The sequence below is a fragment of the Acomys russatus genome, chromosome 8 (assembly GCF_903995435.1).
Source record: "Acomys russatus chromosome 8, mAcoRus1.1, whole genome shotgun sequence".
NCBI classification, from domain to species: Eukaryota; Metazoa; Chordata; class Mammalia; order Rodentia; family Muridae; genus Acomys; species Acomys russatus.
This window is the reverse complement of record NC_067144.1, coordinates 58,667,188-58,685,791: the sequence shown is the minus strand read 5'-3', so window position 1 is coordinate 58,685,791 and position 18,604 is coordinate 58,667,188. Positions and strand designations below refer to the sequence as shown.

Sequence of the window (18,604 nt, the reverse complement as noted above, 5' to 3'; positions counted from 1 at the left end):
GAGGACACATTATGGGTTAAAGGTTTGATAGGTGGGTTTGTGCCCCACAAGCCTCACCTGGCTACAGGAAGTGGTGACTTCAGGTTCCACATCCCTGCTGTTAGGAGTCTCAGCTGGGGTTACCCCTATGAACTCCCAGGAGTTTTCCTGTTCCAAATATGCCCACCCAACAATTTCAATGATCTCTCCTGTTACTTTCCCACCACTCCACCACACCCCCTCTCCCCACATCTGATCCACACCTCTTCTCCCATCCAGTTCTCTCCCTCCACCTACTTCAGATGAGTAATTGTTTTTTAGACAAGGTTTCTCTGTGTAACAGCACTGGCTGTTCCGGACTTGCTCTGTAGACCAGGTTGGGTCCAGATTCACAGAGATCTGCCTGCCCTGCCTCTCAAGTGCTTGTATTAAAGGGGTGTGCCACCAGGCCTGGCTAAAAACATAATTTTTATGGGGAGTAGTTTGTCTGCTTCTCATATCATTTTAATTTAATTTGTGACTTAGAAAAATCAATCCAAGTTTAATACTATGATAAAATTATGATTTTGAATTGTATTTGCTAGTTGTTTTCAAAGTAGAGGTCTTTCTGCTTTGTCTTCTTATCAATGGCTTTTGCTTCTGCTTTGGGATTGTTAGGGTACTTCAGATCATGTGGTGTCAAGGGTTTCCATAACAACTGTGCACTTTTTGAGGGTCTACATAGCATAAAGCATTTGTCTAAGACAGGACAATAAATTTCTCTGAAGGAGGTATCATCCAGCCATTTGAGATCTCACAGGTCTCAGCTGCCTCTTGGAACTTTCTCCAACACACTTTTGCAAAAAATATAACAACGGTTTTATCTATATTCATTTAAATTAGCACATACATTTTTAGTGCTGTTTCTGAAGCAATCTAGTTAAGAAAGTTTGTAGTATTTCAAATTTGAGGCTTCTTCTTCTTCTTCTTTTTCTTCTTCTTCTTCTTCTTCTTCTTCTTCTTCTTCTTCTTCTTCTTCTTCTTCTTCTTCTTCTTCTTCTTCTTCTTCTTCTATGGTGAAAAACCTGCTAGCTCAGAGAAGTATAGAAAGCATCCAGCTGACCTTCCTACTCAGCTCGCATACAAATGGAGAAGGCCCAAAAGGCTCACTAGCTTAGCTGACATCCCAGGAAGAAAAGGCCAAAAAGGCCAGGGCCAAAGTCTTACTATCTCAACATCCAAAAAGCTAAAGACCAAGGAGCTGAGAAGTTCAAGAGCTAGAGAAATAAGAGCCAAAGACCTAAAACCCGAAGAGTAAAGCCCATAGCTAACGCACCAAAGACCCCTTCTACTTCTACATGCTGTCTTCATACACATCAACTCAAAGTCCCTCCTACTCTCTAATCCCTGTCAGCTGGATTCTTGCTCCACCTCTTGACCTAGGGTTAACTTTATTAAATGCTGTGTACTGATAGCTCTTGGATTAAAGGTATGTGTAAGGCTGGCTGAACCACACCTTAATCACCTGTTCACAATAAACAGAAAGTTCTTGGATTAAAGCTGTGTTAGGCCTCAACCACAAGAAACGGATTTACAGTCCAATCTCAGGGATCCCAGTGGGATCAAAGACAGGTTATTACAGCTCACTGTCTCAGGGATCACATTGAGATTCAAATAGCCAAGAATCATTTAATGTAACATCAAGAGAATAACAGTGGCTATCATTTTTAAGTTTTGAGATACTGAAAGAATGTCCCCTGGGAAACATTGCCACTTGTAAATTTGAAGCTTCTCATGCCATGTATGAGGCAAAAGTCTGATGTTTAAAGGGAGATAAATGGAATAGTATGAAGAAACCTTTAACTTGTGATTTCTTTACTCCATGAAATAAACAGAGCCCTGCCAGGATGGTGAATTTCAGTGTAAAGATGGAAACTGCATTCCGATGGGGAATCTCTGTGATAGCTACCCACACTGTAGTGATGGATCAGATGAAACACACTGTGGTATGTTGTATCTTCATGAAAATACTTGTGTTTCTTTAGCTCTGTTTTTGGATTCTCCAAACATAGATGGAGGAATACTTAGGGTTTTATTGCAAGCGTTGACAACTGTGAGCCTCCCTTCTGATTTGAGCTTTGAGACCATTTTGGTTTGTAGTAAAACTAACACATAGGCCTCTAAGTTTGTATATGTTGCTTGTTAAACTTGGTTATGTGTAACAAGTATAAGTCTAGGACAAGGAATATTCAGTGAGAAAACACATCAAAGACAAAAACAAAACAACAACAACAACAAACAAGAAAATAAACCAGACACCACGACATCTACATTTGCTGTTCTGTTTTGTTTATTGCCTTTTGGAAGAGTACCTGAAAGCATATGATAACTGACTTATCTGCATTTGGTACTTTGTATTTTTCATTCTTATGTATCTTCTACTTCTTCAGCTTACACTGGCTTCAAGCCAAGCCTCATTTTAGGTTTAAATGGCTACATTAGTAATGTCTTGTTTTATTGTACATTGCTTTAATTTCTTTAAAAAAATACACCAGGAGATTGGGATAGATGTGAGGACATCCTATTGGGACCCTAGGTGAGATAAGCAAGGGAGAATGGGAAAATAAAAGGACCCAGAGGGTTTCTACCTACAAGAAGAACATCATGAGGGGTGGATCTGGACCCAGGGGTTCTGCTCAAACTATTTCACCAAGCAAGGACAGTACATGCAGTAAACATTGAACCCCTACTCAGACCTAGCAAATGGACAGGACATTCTCCACAGGTATGTGGAGAGTGGAAACTGACTCTGACATGAACTCTGGTGCCCCATATTTGACCATCCCTATGGTGAGAAGGCCTGGTGGCACTCAGACAAAGGATAGGCAGGTTACCAAGATGAGACTTGATAGATAGCCTATGACCATATAGTGGGGGAGGAGGTCCCCCTTGGTGATATACCTAAGGAAGGAGAATGGAGTGAAAGTGGGAGTGAGGGAGGACTGGGTGGATACAAGTGAGGGGGAAACAATTGAGATGTAATCTGAAAAATTAATTAAATAATAAAAATTTTAAAATACACATATTATATGCATTGCACTATAAGTGTGGTAAAAGAGTCATACATTAAAAACTAACTAGATTTTTTTCTGAAGAAACTGAAATTCAAAGAAATTATGCATCTGACAAAGATCACATAAAAGCTAAGGATATTTTTTTAAATCTGAATCTGTTAAGTCAATACCAAACTCTAATGAGAGAATAAAGTAAGACCAATAACAACATGGTGTTTGTAGATCAGATTGCCCTTGTTTCTTGTAATCATCATCCTATTCTCTGCATTTTTAGTGAGTTTTCTCAATGGCACAATGAGCAACAATGGATTGGTACAGTTTAAAATCCATAGCATATGGCATGTAGCATGTGCTGAGAACTGGACCACACAAATTTCAAATGAAGTTTGTCATCTTCTGGGTTTAGGGTAAGTTATTATGCTCTGTTCTTTTCTTTTATTGTTAGTGTGTGTGTGTGTGTGTGTGTGTGTGTGTGTGTGTGTGTGTGTGTGTGTATTTGAGAGTATGGGTATGTACATGCCAGGCTACAAATGTGTAAGGCAGAGAACTTCTATATATGTTTAACAGGAAACATACTCTGTTTGCTATTATAACCAACATAGATTCAAAACTGCTCAATAATATACTTGTAAGTCAAATATGAACACGTGTTAAAAGGATAATCTAGTATGACCAAGTTGGCATATTTAAACAGACACAAGTAAATAAATATAACAAACCACATAAATGGACTAAAGAACAAATATCATGCAATCATCTCAGTACATGCAACAAAAGCATCTGAGTGCAACCTTTGCAGCCAGTTCTCGTCTTCCACTGTGTGGGCACTGGATATAGCAACTCAGTTAAATTAAAAGTGAATGGCCGAATCTGTTACACACTGGCTCATTTCACTCACTTAATGCTGAGTTCCCTTTTAAGAAATCAACAATTTTACATATATTGAATTATGTTTATTTTAAACTTATAGATTACATTAGAAAATGCTTGTTAACAAAAGAGAAGAGGAAAAATAACCATCAACCCGTCCTCAGATAAGAACTGTGTTAATAGATTTGTAAAGGATATTAATTTTTAATCATTTCATATACTGTTTTTTAATATTTGTCACTGCCTCCCATCTCCTCCCATACCCACACACTTTTACATACCCACCCAACTTTGTGTTCCAACTTCTTTTGTTTTTGTAAGGTCATCAAGTCCAATTAGTAATAACTAATCACTGGCTATGAGGCCACCTACTGCAGCACACTAGACCTATGAGGAGCCACACCCTTAAAGAGAAGAGACTCTTCCTCTTCCATCAACTATCAGTTATAATAACTCTTGCTTTTTCTGAACAGAATTTCAGGACCTAAGTTCTAACACATGGAGTTCATGGAGATTTTTGTGTTCTAAACTATAACACACCTTAATTTTATCCATTATTGTTCTGAATCTAAAAAATAGTCCAAAAAAAGCTGTTACAAGAAAAATATCAACAGAGGAACTAAATTAAATTAAATCATATAATTACAGATGTGTCTAGATAGATAAAAGTATGAAAAGGTTGTCTGCCTATAAACTGTAATCATTTTCCTCCACGAATTGCTAAATGATTTTCTTATACATTTAAAAGACAGAGTCAGGCATGGGGGTGCATGCTGTAACAGCAGCAACACATGGAAAGCTGAGGTAAGAGGATGAAGAATTTAAGGCTACGTCAAGGCTACCCTAAGCTACATGAATCCTATCTCAAAAAAGAAATAAACAAGCCAAACCAACAAATAAAAGAACTAAGTCACATGCATGGTAACTACCTAGATGCCTGTGTTTCTTCCTGTGATTTGGTTACAGACATCTACTTTATGGAAGCTAATATGTGCAGAGATAGTAACTAAAAAGTATGTCTGATGAGTGGCTAGGTCACATGATTTCTAGAAGTGGACATATTAAAATGGAATGAAAGTGTTTTCAAATGTTAGTAGTCACTAAACCTAAGTGATTTGAAAAAAATCTACATAAGCATATGAAGTTAAGAAGGAAAAAATATCTGTATTAACTTTTGGCAGATATTTGAACTCTTGTTCACTAATCAAAACAAATACAATTGTTTGTGTTTTCAGTAATATATACTTTGCTCGAACTGACTTACAGTTCTCATAAAAGATTTTCCAGACAGGTGTAACGGCGCATGCATACATTATCACTGCTAGGAAACCAGAGACAAGAAAATTGCTGCTTCATGCTGCCGTAGTCTATAAAGCAAGTTTCATGATGCCCATGGCTGTATAGTGAGAACAACAAAAAAATTGTCCATGCATCCCACAGATTTTCTATTTAGAACACAGAAATGTTCCCCCTGAAGATACCCTCACGTGCAGTAGCCTGCAGCAAAGTTTCAACCTTACCACATAAAACTGTGTGGCTGCTGGCTGACTGCAAGATTGTTATTGTGTAATAACGTCACAATAGGGCCGAGCTGCCCCATACATTATTTCTAATGGATAATAATGTTCAGTCTCATGTGAAATGTTAGAAGCACATAAGAACTTCCTATGGTTGTGATGTAAGTTTCTAGGTTCCCTTGTCTACTCACATTGTGTGCATTCGTAACGGGCCTCATCTAAAAGATTATTCCTATCAAGTAAAAGGCAAGAAAGGAGTTTTGTCACACACCATGAAGATGACCATCAATTTGATTTATGAGTATAAATTAAATTTCCATGTACTTTAGATGTTCATATATATGTAAGCTCCATTCTTTTTTATAATATGTTAGAGATTTTATTCTAACAGAATTACTTCAGTTTTGGGAGCATTTAACAAAAAGAATAGTTGGAGTTGTAGAAGGAGTAATGTTGAAAGAGTCATTTTTTATATTGGAAGAGTCAACAAAATACAGATGTTGATATTTTGCTTATTTTTCTAACTCAAATAAAATACTGGATTGTGATAGTCATTCTGAATTGTTGCTTTAACAATGATTTATCTCAATAATAATTTCAGAGAGGGAAGGCCATTAAAAGGCCTTTACTTCTACTGTTAAAAGTTTAGTGAGCTGAGGATTCTCTTTAACAAACTCAGTTTGCAATAATGGAGCTGAGGAGACTGGTAAGTTTACCTTGTTCCAAACCATCGCCTCTGAATTCTGAATGTCCAGGATGACTGGGTTTTCACTGCCCATAAGCTGCCCCTTTTCACCAGTATTTTGAGCAATGCCCCAGGTTTATGAATACAGGGGACCTTTTTGTTCTGAAGTGTGAATCATAAGTCAATTACTTTAGAAAATATTTATGTGCTTGATTTGCTTATGAAAGTCAAAATTATCAACATCTTACTTTGATATATACGCATACACATACACATGAACACACACACACACACACACACACACACACACACATATACAATGATCAAAGATGCCTTGAATTTAAAAGAGAGCAAGGAGAGGTATTCAGAAATGTTAGAATGAATGAAGAAGAAAAGTTAAATGTTGCAATTATATTATAATCTCAAAGATTAAAATTTTGAAAATTAAATTAAGTTGCATTAAATAGCTGAGTTGAAGTGATCTATACAAATGAAAAATAGGATTTACTAGAATGAATGCATGTGTCTTTAGTTCAATTAAACCTTGTAAGTATATTTAGATTATTCCTGATTCAGAAATAGAATCATTAGTGATAAAACTGTATCAGGTCCATGAATGTATAAGTTATGATTTGGGTTTAAATGTTTATATGGTGGAGATAAAGACATGAAAAGAAAATTACTGTACAATATAAATAAAGTGTGCTACCGGAGACTTGAACTCAGTTATACCATATCAACAGTGGCTTTCAGGGGACTGGCCTGGATTGAATGAATATAAATCAATTCAATAATACTGAGTCATATTTATTCATGTTATCTCATCCCTACCCAGACTTCACTGTCTGTTTCATCAACCTCATTTCCTATAGATCACAGTTCTTGCTGCAAGACATGGGGATAAAGAGATAGAGTCCTCCAGTACATAAAGTATGTGATACAATCTATTACATTAGATACAATGTTTTTGAGAAAGGTCAGGTACTTGCTTTCTTCTGAAATGATTCAGGTAATATGTACAAAGATGTTAATCATTGTTCCTAGTCATGCTTATTAGTCCCCATAGTGTTTTACTAACTGAAAAAACAATACAGTGAATTTAAAAGATGTGTTTGGTACACTGGGAAATAATTTAGGATCCAATTTATTAAGCAGGTTATTTATGCATTTTGGGTATGAACTGCAATTCCCCACAGGTTTGAGAAAATCACATGAGGAAGATTTTATCAGCCTTGACTCCTTTATTTTAAACATGCTAATTCCTTTCCATTTATAGCATGTATAAAAAAGTACTCTGATTAACATTTTTACATCTTTGGTCAAAGTAAGGTTTTTTTTTGTTTTTGGTTTTTGTTTGTTTGTTTGTTTGTTTGTTTGTTTTTACATTGAAGTGAGACTTTTACTAAATTTAACAGTGAGTTTTCAATATGTTTTCTAAGAAAGAGATCCACAGTTACAGCACAATCATGCACACAGTCCTGGACTGGCAAAACCATTAAAACCATCAAAATTAACAAAAAAGATTAGACAGTTTTACCCTCTCACTCTCAAACCTGGACAAGAAATATACTTGTCCCAGCATCCTTCTACTTCAAGGTGTTCACAAAAACTGAGGTATAAGGTGAATTTTGTCTTTCAAAGGCAGTGACCATAAAAAACTGGAGGAAAAGAAAGGGACAAATGTTGTGCTTATAGTTAATCTCAAAAATCAAATGAAAGATCTCATGCAATCACATATTTAATTTATTTGTACAATTTGGCATGAGGTATTGAAAGCATAAAATTAAAATTGGCATTTTATACTGGCTTAATATATTGGTCAAAAGCTGTATGCAAGGGATGCCAACAAGTTATTACTTGAGAACTAAAACAGCATAGGGAGGATTGCCTATTCTGATTCCCATATGCAATTTCTGTCAGTGTCCTGAGAATTTTCAACTATGTAGGAAAAGCTTTAACCCATTATAACTATGAACAGAGAAAGAGAGAGAGAGAGAGAGAGAGAGAGAGAGAGAGAGAGAGACAGACAGACAGACAGACAGAGACAGACAGAGAGACAGAGAGAGAGAGAGAACCCACCAGAGCAATATGTGTAGGAGTAGAAAATTAAATACTTCCTTTAAACTTGAGTGACTCCTTTTTATTTACTTTTTGTAGAAACACATATTGTCTATTTCTATTTTTGCTTCTTTTTACTTACAACTTCTATACCATACATTAACATTTTATTACATTTGTCCATTTATTTATTTATTTATTTATTTAGGGGTGGGTGACAGAGACACACCCAGAGAGACAGAGAGACAGAGGGAGATAGACAGAGATAGAGAAGATAGACAGAGATAGAGAAATGTTGCTGCTTCACACTTTCTACCATGTCGTTCCTTGGGATGGATGGAACTCAAGTTCTCGGACTTCTTCCGAAGCATCTCTGGCTGCTAAGACCATTCTCCAGCCACAGGACCATATTACTTAGGGGAGGTGGAGTGGAAGAAGCTCTAAAAAAGTTCTTGTAAAAAAAATTTCTACTCTAATAAAATGGCTACTTAAATAATTTCAGTAAATTGTGTACTTTACTAAAAGCTTGTAATTTGCCTGACATACAAATTATACCCATTTCCCCCTGCTTTGATATTAAGAATGTATTAGTTAAAAATAACCAAGGAATAAATGAGCTGCAGAACATTGACAGCTTCCAAACGTTCATCTCTGACCATTTATTACCATGTAGGGCTGGTCAAAAGCTTGTACGCGGGGCTGGAGATATGGCTCAGTGGTTAAGAGCACCAACTGCTCTTCCAAAGGTCCTGAGTTCAGATTCCCAGCAACCACATGGTGGTTCAAAACCATCTGTAATGTGATATGCCGCCCTCTTCTGGCTTGCAGGAGTACATGCAAGCAGAGCACTGTATACATAATAATAAATAAATAAATCTTTTTTAAAAAGCTGTACACAAGGCATGCCAACAAGTTATCACTTGAGAACTAAAACAGCATGAAGATGATTGCCTGGGTATACAGCAGTCCTCTGGCTTAGACACACACAGAGCAAATAAATAAAATTAATTAAAATAAAACCAGTAACCCCTGAGAAAACTAAATTAGGGAGAACCACGCTATACAAAGCACTCAAGACAGAGTCCATGGGGAACCCTCCCTCCTTGACAAGCTCCTGAGAGCATCATCACTCAGTTGCATTTTTGGTTGATGTAAGGGTCAGAGAACTGAGGTTACAAAAATCTAAAATTGTTGAGTTTACCTCGTCTTGAAAAGTTTTCCTAGGTGAGTGGCAGGTGTGCTGCTGTAAATGTGGTAAACGGATGAGATTTGCACCTGAAATAAGTCCAGTTCAGACATGGTGTTACATAACTGCTTGCTGCAGAGCCTGTCAGACTAAGATACTTTGTCTCGGACTCTCTTCCATCCGCCATTCCCGGGTCAATAAAAGTCCCGAGCTCTTTCCTGCCAAATCAATCCCTTCTTACCCTCCAATCAGAAGAAAAGAAAGACCTTCATTCTCCAAAGGCCTTTTCAACTTAATCCCACCTGGCTCTATTCATTGCTTAAACCTTTTGGGGTGTGAAATGAGCTACAGTGCCCAGCTGCAGTACTTGCAGCATGCATTATTATTCCTTCAGCTTTAGTGTGTCCAAAGGCTTAAAACATCTCTACCTAAGCTCTTGCTGCAGGGAAGAATCCTTATCTCAGCAAAGGCAGTCTGAGTAGCAAGACAAAAGAGAGGCGACCTAAGCAGGGCTGCGAAGAGCGGCTGAAAACCCAATACCATCTCAGCAGCCCGGGAATATCCTTTTTCTCCCCCTAGAATTTCCTTATAAGTATATTTTTATATTCCATCTATGGCCTAAGAAGTAATAATGTTTGTATGTATATGCTTCTCTTCTCACATAGAATAGACTTCCTGAAGTCAGGAGAGCCATTTATGGGTATATAAACCATTAAAAAATGATAATAATGGTTTGGAAATAGTTTGCTAGGAGAGAATGATACGTAAACAAAGTAAAGTTATATGGCAATCTTTGTGATGCTAAATCTCTAGTCATTTCAACTAGTTGTGGAAGTGGGAATATATATGTGTGTGTGTGTGTGTGTGTGTGTGTGTGTGTGTGTGTGTGTGTGGTTAACTAGTTATAATCATCAAAGATTGATTCTCTGTGAAATAACTAAGAAATATGCCATGCTGGTCCTCTTGATTCAATTTGTATCAGTTATGAGAACTTTTTTTCAGAAATAAACAATGATATCACAAAGGGTTGCTAATATCTTATTTTTTATGTATTTTTTATTATCTTGTCCCTTGTTAATTTACGGTTTCTCGTAAACTTGTGTTGCTTCAAATTCTGTTTATTGTGAGTTAAACAAAAAAATATGTGCAGAAAGAAAGGATGAATTTAAGTTGTCAGGATTTTAAATCAAAATACTCTACCTCTAATTAAGTTCCTAAATCTAATATCCAGTACTTACATATAAAAATATGTATCTGAAATGAAAAACTGGAAAACTCTGTGGAAAACATTTAGGTTTCTGATGTCAATATTAAACAAAAAATTTGCTTATGTGAGTATTTTATATATTTGTTGAAAACATACATTGTTTTCTAGCAAACTACAGATGGTATGATATTACATTCCTCTTTTTCTTGCACTCAGACTCAAACTGGAGTATTGAAAGCTCAAGGTTAACTTGGGATGTACAATGAGATTGCTATCAGCCTGCAATACATAGCAAAACTCTAAAAATAACTACGTAATTAAGTGCAGTGTGTTTCCTTGTCTTCTTTTCATGTGAATCACATAGAAAAGAATGGTATAATATAAGTTATTTTTATGTAAATACATATCTCTACTTCATCTTGTGGCAGCACCAACATCATGGAACATTATTTTTGAGATTCCTTAAGGAAGAGCACACATCCATTACTCTCAAAGGCTGTACTCCAGCCTTCCTTTCATTTAGAATACATGCATTAAAGTCATTAAGTATAGTCTCAGATGTATCACCAATAGCAGTTATATATAAATGAAGTAGGTTAAAATCTATAAAAATAATAATTTAATAATTTCTACTTGTATTTAAATTTCTACAGATGTTGATGGGTCCCTTCAGGACATAGCTTAAAGAATTGGCAAAGAAACAGGCAAAGAACGGGGAAACTAAATTGCCTAATATTCACATGCCTTCAATAGATTTTAATGAACAGGTCTTGGTGTTCTCCATTTTATGCATTAATTAAAGCAGACTCAAGTAGCTAGAAATAAAGTTGGGAGTAAAAAAGATAGGACCTTGCACAACTATAATAAACAGAGCTTGGATTTCACTATGACCTTGTTCCCTTTCCACATATAGCAGATGTTAGAATGTCTGAAAGGTTTGTTACTACAGCATGCTGGGCCTGCACCCTGACTTCCCATTGATCTAAAGTGGTTCTGGTTAGTTTATAATTTTTAAATACATTTTCTGGAGTGACAGCTGCTTCTGTTGAACAAAGCACTATGAGAATGTCTCCTGGAAGATAAGAGATTTAGAAAACTACCTAGAGAAAAAAATGCTCAAAGGTGACAGACCTTAGGCAGAATAAGCAGCTGTAACTTGAGTAAACAGGAGAAGAAAGCTGTCTGAAAGGGAGGTTAGAGAGTAATTCTCACCGTGGACTTTACCCTCCCAACAGCAAAGTGTACTGATCAGTTCCAGTCTGAAGCCTGATGCCAACATGAACAAATTAAAGCCTCCTTACAATCAGGAGGCCTGGTACTTTAAGTTGCTCTGATGACTTCTACCAGAAGCCACACACTGATAAAATTCAGAGCTCCTGATCTGCTCACTCTCCTGCAAATGCCTGAGAGTTCACGCATATCATTTGTATAATGGAAAAGAATTTTATGACTAGCACACCCTTACCGTTCTATACTCATTTCTGCCTTTTTGTCCTAAGCTTCAACAAGTACATTGAAAATATCTATTTAAATAAAATAATTCTTGGCCTGGGATGGTAAAAGGAAATAGTACGATCTCTGAAAATAACAATAGCAAGGCTTGTCTTTGTTTTTGGTAAATCTATTTAGGACTTTATTAAGGGAAAATTAATGGCTCTGTGTTCTTTCATTAAATTTATCTGCTTATCAAATGAAAGTGAAATATCCCAAATCCTGGGACATTAGCCAGAGCCATCCAGCTTCCGCTTCAGTGGCTGGGAGACATCAAGTGAACATTCAGTCTGCTGAAGACATTGGAAGGAAGGGAAGTTACCCTATGAATATTATTCTTTTCATTGATTATAATAATTTTAGACATTCTCTGTACACCCCAGCACACTGTTATTGTTTGCTGTCATCCAGGGAAGACACTGAATATTCTGAAGAAGCAAGAAGCAGACCCAAAATGTCATTTCAGAAGATAGGGACCATGTTGTTTCCTGACAGCCACATATAACAGGAAAATCAGGATGTTTAGAATCCAAAGGCAAACATTATTATTATTAATATTATTATTATTAAACTGTTGGGGATTTGCCACATGAGCATTGTATAATTTTTAACTGTCTTTCTCATCTTCAGTGTTCATCCCACTGACTCTCAAATTTATTTATTTATTTATTTATTTATTTATTTTGTTTGTTTTGTTTTGTTTTGTTTTGTTTTGTTTGTTTTTGAGACAAGGTTTCTCTGTGCAGCCTTGGCTCTCCTGGACTTGCTCTGTAGACCAGGCTGGCCTCAAACTCACAGAGATTGGCCTGCCTCTGCCTCCCTGAGTGCTGTGATTACAGCTTGGGCCACCTTGCCTAGTGCTTGACTCTCAAATTTAAAGACAGAGTTTTATATCAGTATTTAGATTACGGTTCTCCTCCCCTGGGGATTTGATGACCACCAACTCCTGAGGCAAGAGGATTGGAGTAAGAGACACAGGGCCTGGAAGATCATGAGTACAATGGATCAGACTCTCTGAGAACCACTTCAGGAACTAGTTCAATTTTACTCAGGGAGAACAAAAACTATATAGCATTTGGGAAGTGAGTGTGGGGCTTCCAAGACAGATTGGCTGGAATCAGACACTTTAAGGATGCTTATTTTACATTTGGCAGCATGCTTCTATCATGTGAGCATGAACACAGCACCTAATTATCCTATAGGCACAGAGGCAGGAGAGCTAGCAAGGAGAAATGTCAAGGGCCATATATCAAATGTGGTTAGGGGGATCCATGTCTAAAGACACTCTCCAGATAGAGTCAAGCAGAGATGCAGAGGCCCTACTGGGAAGAGAGAGTCCTGCGCCTAAGCTGAGCTCAGAATGTCTATCCCAAGCAGGAGGACACCAACCTCAAACAGCAGGCTTCTTCCAACAAAGATCTTGAATTAATAAAAGAACGTGAAACAAAGTTGAGGATTGAAAGTTAGGTCTCTAGCTAAATGCTAACGTACAAATAGAGATAATTAATAGAACTTTTTCCTAAGCCCCGCAGTAGATGTTGAAGATACTACAGGTTGTAGCCCAGAGGATTTGATGCCTTTTTACGTGGAGGTGTCATTTGCCACCATGTGGTGGCTCATCAGTTGGTGATTGCAGATCTAGGCTCTCAGAACAACCACATGTATTCTACCTTTGAATTATGACTATTTTGACTTTAAATTTAATGAAATATCAAAACCACAAGGAAAGCTGATTTGAAAGCTAATTTCTGAAAATGTTATTTTTCTATGTAGTCCTTAGATGATTTGATTCTTGATATATTAGCTAAACTCAATAAAAAGAAAGGCACTGCATTTATTTTTATCTTATTCAAATTTTAGCTGTATTGACCCATTGAACTATTCACATACATTGAAAATAACACAGAAAAAAAAATAACAGAAATCACATCCTCAAGTACTAAAGGTATGTCCCCAAAATTCACATTTAAGTCATTAGTAATAATTCTACTAATGGTCTATAGTAGTTCTTGGTATTAAATTTTATATATATTCTTCTCTCATAGAATACATTCCAGTCACAGTTTTCCTCCCTCCACTCCTTCCAAGTTATCACATAATTTTTTTTAAATTGTATGATTGAATGATTTAAATTTTAATATATTTTGTTGGTAATTTTATCTCTGTTTCTATGTCATTTTTCCTGCCTTAGGAATGCAAATTCATCAGTGCCAATACTCTCTACTGGAAGTGGCCCATTTGTGAAAGTAAACAAAGCCTCTAATGGCAGCTTGATACTAATACCTAGGTGGGTACTAATATGTTTTATCTTCATTTGGTACATAGGACTAGAGAGAAAATATTGTGAACACAGTAATATGTCAGTGGAACTAGATACTAACCACATATATGTTAAAGCTGTTCAATTTGTGTGTGTGTGTGTGTGTGTGTGTGTGTGTAGTATCTAACTGATCTTTTCTGATAGGATTGACTGATCCGCATTCTTATACAACAGTCTAATGGAATATATCAATAATGTTCTGGTGTACAGACAATGAGATTATGTACCTAATACTATTCTTATTCTTATATTCTAAAGCCCTAAATATCATGAAAAGAAATTGTAAGTCTTAGAATAAATAACATCAATGCTCCTCAGAAAACCATGAAAAGACAAACAGTTAGATGAGAATCAAATATAATGTTTCTCAGCAAATAAAATGAATGTCATTTAAAATCATATAATTAGGCCTATTTTATATCTTTCTTACTAGTTTAAGTATGTTTGCTCTTTCTTATAGCCATTTTGTGGGGCATTAAAAAGCATCTTCCTTTCTCAACTCAAAAGTATGCCATGGGTAGATTATGTAATTTCTCAATTTAGGCATTAATGGTAATTTTTGTCTGAAATTGGTGAGATTGGCCTCTGATTTTTTGTTATTTAACAATAGTCAAACTGTGAATGAGAAATGACTGCAAGGAGACATCAAAGTTGCACTCTAAGAATTAACATCCTATTATCAATGTGTTTTGTTTAACAGACTGGATGTTAAAAATAGCATCGTCTGTTTCCACTCTTCATGAAAGTCAGCACTCCCATAAGATCAAGTAATAAAACAAATTTGTAAGGACTATATTTAATATCAATGAAAGGACTTTGCAGATTAGTATCTCATAGCAGTGTTGACTGATATTACAAGTCTCACTGGGGATGAACCAAACTAACTGAAAGTTTTCACTCAGGTTTCCCAAGATGCTTTCTACAAGGCATTCTGAAATTCATAGTTCTCCCGTGTGTTGAGAATTTTAACTATTCATATTTCATAGAAGTAAATAATAAGAGGAAAAAGAAAAATAATTTAAAGTCATTCAAATTAATTGAGCACCTGTTTTAAAGAAGGACTACATCATTCTATTCTTATGAAATGGTGACACTGTCAACTAATACTAATACCACTCTTATGTTCACATCCATGATATTTGAAAAAAAAAAAGACATTGTACAGATGCACTCTTTGCCTTTCTTTCCCTAAAAACGTCAATTACCTAAATGTCTTCAATCCATTCCTTAATTGGCCACATTATAATGCACTGGCAAAATGAGACATATTGATTTGTTCATTCTCTTAGTAAATTAATATATGCTTTGATTTATTTGTTATATAATCATGATATTCAGTGTCATATGGAAAAGAAAGGGTACTTTTGAGAGCCTCCTTGTTCTGAGTTGTAAGGAAATTAAGAAAGAAGTTACCAGGTAAAATTTGAAATTTCTTATTTAAATTGCTAAAAACTATTAACTGGTTCTGTGCTCGATTAAAAAAAAATCAAGCATTGTTTGCTCTTTATAAGATCAGTAAACATGTCTCAGAAACCATTTTGAATATGGGTTTTTATTGATGAATACTGTAGTTGTGAAAAGCGTATTTATGAGATTTGAAAATATCCTATGAGCCATCACGTAAACTAATTTTCAGTGAAACACAGGCAGACATCAAAAGAAAATTTAATTGAGATTTTTGAGCCATTTTATAGAGACATATAATCATACTGGTTGTTAACAAAGTTAATTTTCTTATATTTCTATTGAAATTGTCCTCTTTTTAAAGGAGAATATCAATAATAGAATGTAAGTACATGTTCTTTATTATAAGCTTTCTCAGGCACGTTCTTAAAACATTGAATTCCTTTGACTGAGTGTATTATATTGTGTTGTGTTTTTACAAAACCTTTCCCAAAGTCAGAGTACCTAAGCAACATGCACACCTCATTTAGGTAAGTGCATAAGTGTAAAACACTTAATTCCATGTGTGTGCACGGGTATACAAGTATGTGTGTTACTTCAGCCCCAGCAGAAAATAGCATGAAGTGTTATGATTCCTGATGCAACATTGACCTCTGCTGGTTGGATTGTACAGCACCTTTAAAGAAAATTTCTTTATGTAAGCTTTCGGCTTTTAGAAACTCAAACTTCAAAAGTATAGGTGATATGTTTTCAACAGTGTATGCCTACTCACTGTTCTATAGCTTCCGTGCACATCTGCCTCATTTATGAGCAGAAACTGCACTCCATTCCGAATTCTTTTTGCTGAATACAGCCACACAGAATGGTTCATCAGGGAACTTGGTGCTATTGAGGCTGAGGTCAGAAAGTAGGGGAGGAGAGGTATCCCCATTTCTGAAGAATGAGAGAGGGGAGATAAGGGATCGAGGGAAAGGGGAGGACCAGGAGAAGATAAGGGAGAGGCCTACAATCCAGATATAAAATGAACAAATTAAAAATATTTTTTAATGTTCTGGCTAATAAGAATAGAAATAAAAATCATATGCTGATACTTCTTTAAAAATAATATCTTTAGTAAGCATGTATTATCTAGTAAAAAAAAATTATGGAGCTAAAAAAATCAATTTGTGTGACTCTTACCATCTTATCCAAAACTGAAAACTTTTCAACTGTGATATGTCATAGGTATTTGGTTAAAGGGAAACACATTGAACATAAGATTTGGTACAATACATGGTTTTAGCCATATACTAGAGGTATTTTAACATGTTCCCTAAGAATGAGAAAATAATGAAATGCAAGGTTGGCAGTATCTATCATTGATCCAATGTTACTCTAGGTTTAATTCCTGATAATAATTCCAAAGCAAATGTTTCTCCTAATCTTCATGAAATTCCAAACCATTGTATTCTATTACACCCATATTGTTACTAAATAGTTTCCCTAAATCACACGAAGAGCAAGTGGTAAGAATGTACAGACATCCCTATTTGACATTCAAGTGGGTCCTCTTCTTCTGCGGATTTCTACTTTTCCTGAAAGTTCAATGTTTATTTATCTAACAAAATTTATTTTCTGTTATAGTCTACGGTGCTCACAAGATTCCCTGATTCTGTTACAATGTAACCATAAATGTAAGTTTTTGTCACCCTTAAAGCCTTCCATTTAAAATTCCAGACAGAATTTTATGTCACTTGAAGTTAGTTTGTCATCACTTCAGTTTTCATGCCCAAGCGGATTACCAAAAACAAAGGTATATATCTTTTCTTTGATTATTTTGATAGCATGTGGGGAAAAAATAGTGACCCAGAACGTCGGCCCAAAGATCATTGGCGGAAGTGATGCTCAAGCAGGGGCGTGGCCTTGGGCTGTGGCTTTGTATTACAGAGAAAGTTATACAGAGAAACTGTTCTGTGGTGCATCTCTCCTCAGCAATGACTGGCTGGTGTCTGCTGCACACTGCGTATATAGGTGAGTACGAACATGAAGGGCCCAGCTGTGCATGATTCAAGAAGAGCGGTGAGCCAAAAACTCACCACCTCCAAAGATTGACTTGGAGCAGTGGTTCCATGTTCTCCTCATGCTAATAAAGACTTAACGTGAATATTTATCAAGGAGTTAGCAAAGCACAGTGCAAGCTGGAAAATTGAGGAAACGTGAGAAAAACTCTCAAGATGGAGAGGAGGGGAGGAATAACAAAGATATGAAAAGGCTGTTGAAATGATCTGTGAGCTTTTGTACGGACATCACACAACGGAACAAAGGTCAAAATAATTGTAAAATGTGTTCGTTCGTTCTCTGGCCTGTCAGAAAATGAGCCAATTTTCAACTAATACGCTCTGTGCATGTTCCCCTAACCCAACCAGGGAAGTGATCATGTATTGTGCATGGACCACTCCCCCAACAAGGAATAGTTGAACACTCCATAGTCTGCTTGTCTTCTGTTTTGTTAGCTATGAGTGTCTGATAGTTGTTAGTTGCCTGGATAGGATTAATAGTCTTCAACTTCGCACCTACCAAAAGGTGTATGTAGTTGTTCTTAATTAAAGCTGGTTACCACCTTGTCTACAAGATCGTCTTAGGTCTCTTTCATGAGACAGATGAAGGCTTCCTTGGAGATTATCTTTCAGTTCCCTATATTAGAAACAAGAGTGTGTAAAAAATGATAATAAAACAATAGCACTCAGATATGTTTCCTGTGAGATTGGGATGGTGGCCTCAAAATCGAGCTAGTTGGCATGTTGACACTGACCTTAATTCTCAGAGCTTGCCTCTTACCAGGACCTATTGGTTAC

At 36.2% G+C, this 18,604-nt stretch overlaps 1 protein-coding gene across 1 annotated transcript in view; it reads left to right on the top strand.

Moving 5' to 3' along the window:
• Positions 1-18,604, top strand: part of Tmprss15 (transmembrane serine protease 15) — a 118,947-nt gene that overhangs the window by 86,467 nt on the left and 13,876 nt on the right. Inside the window, exons 17-21 of the mRNA XM_051150372.1 lie at positions 1,854-1,964; positions 3,307-3,439; positions 14,238-14,333; positions 17,394-17,443; positions 17,594-17,780. Coding sequence (XP_051006329.1) covers positions 1,854-1,964; positions 3,307-3,439; positions 14,238-14,333; positions 17,394-17,443; positions 17,594-17,780 — 577 coding nt within the window. The remainder of the gene's footprint in view (positions 1-1,853; positions 1,965-3,306; positions 3,440-14,237; positions 14,334-17,393; positions 17,444-17,593; positions 17,781-18,604) is intronic.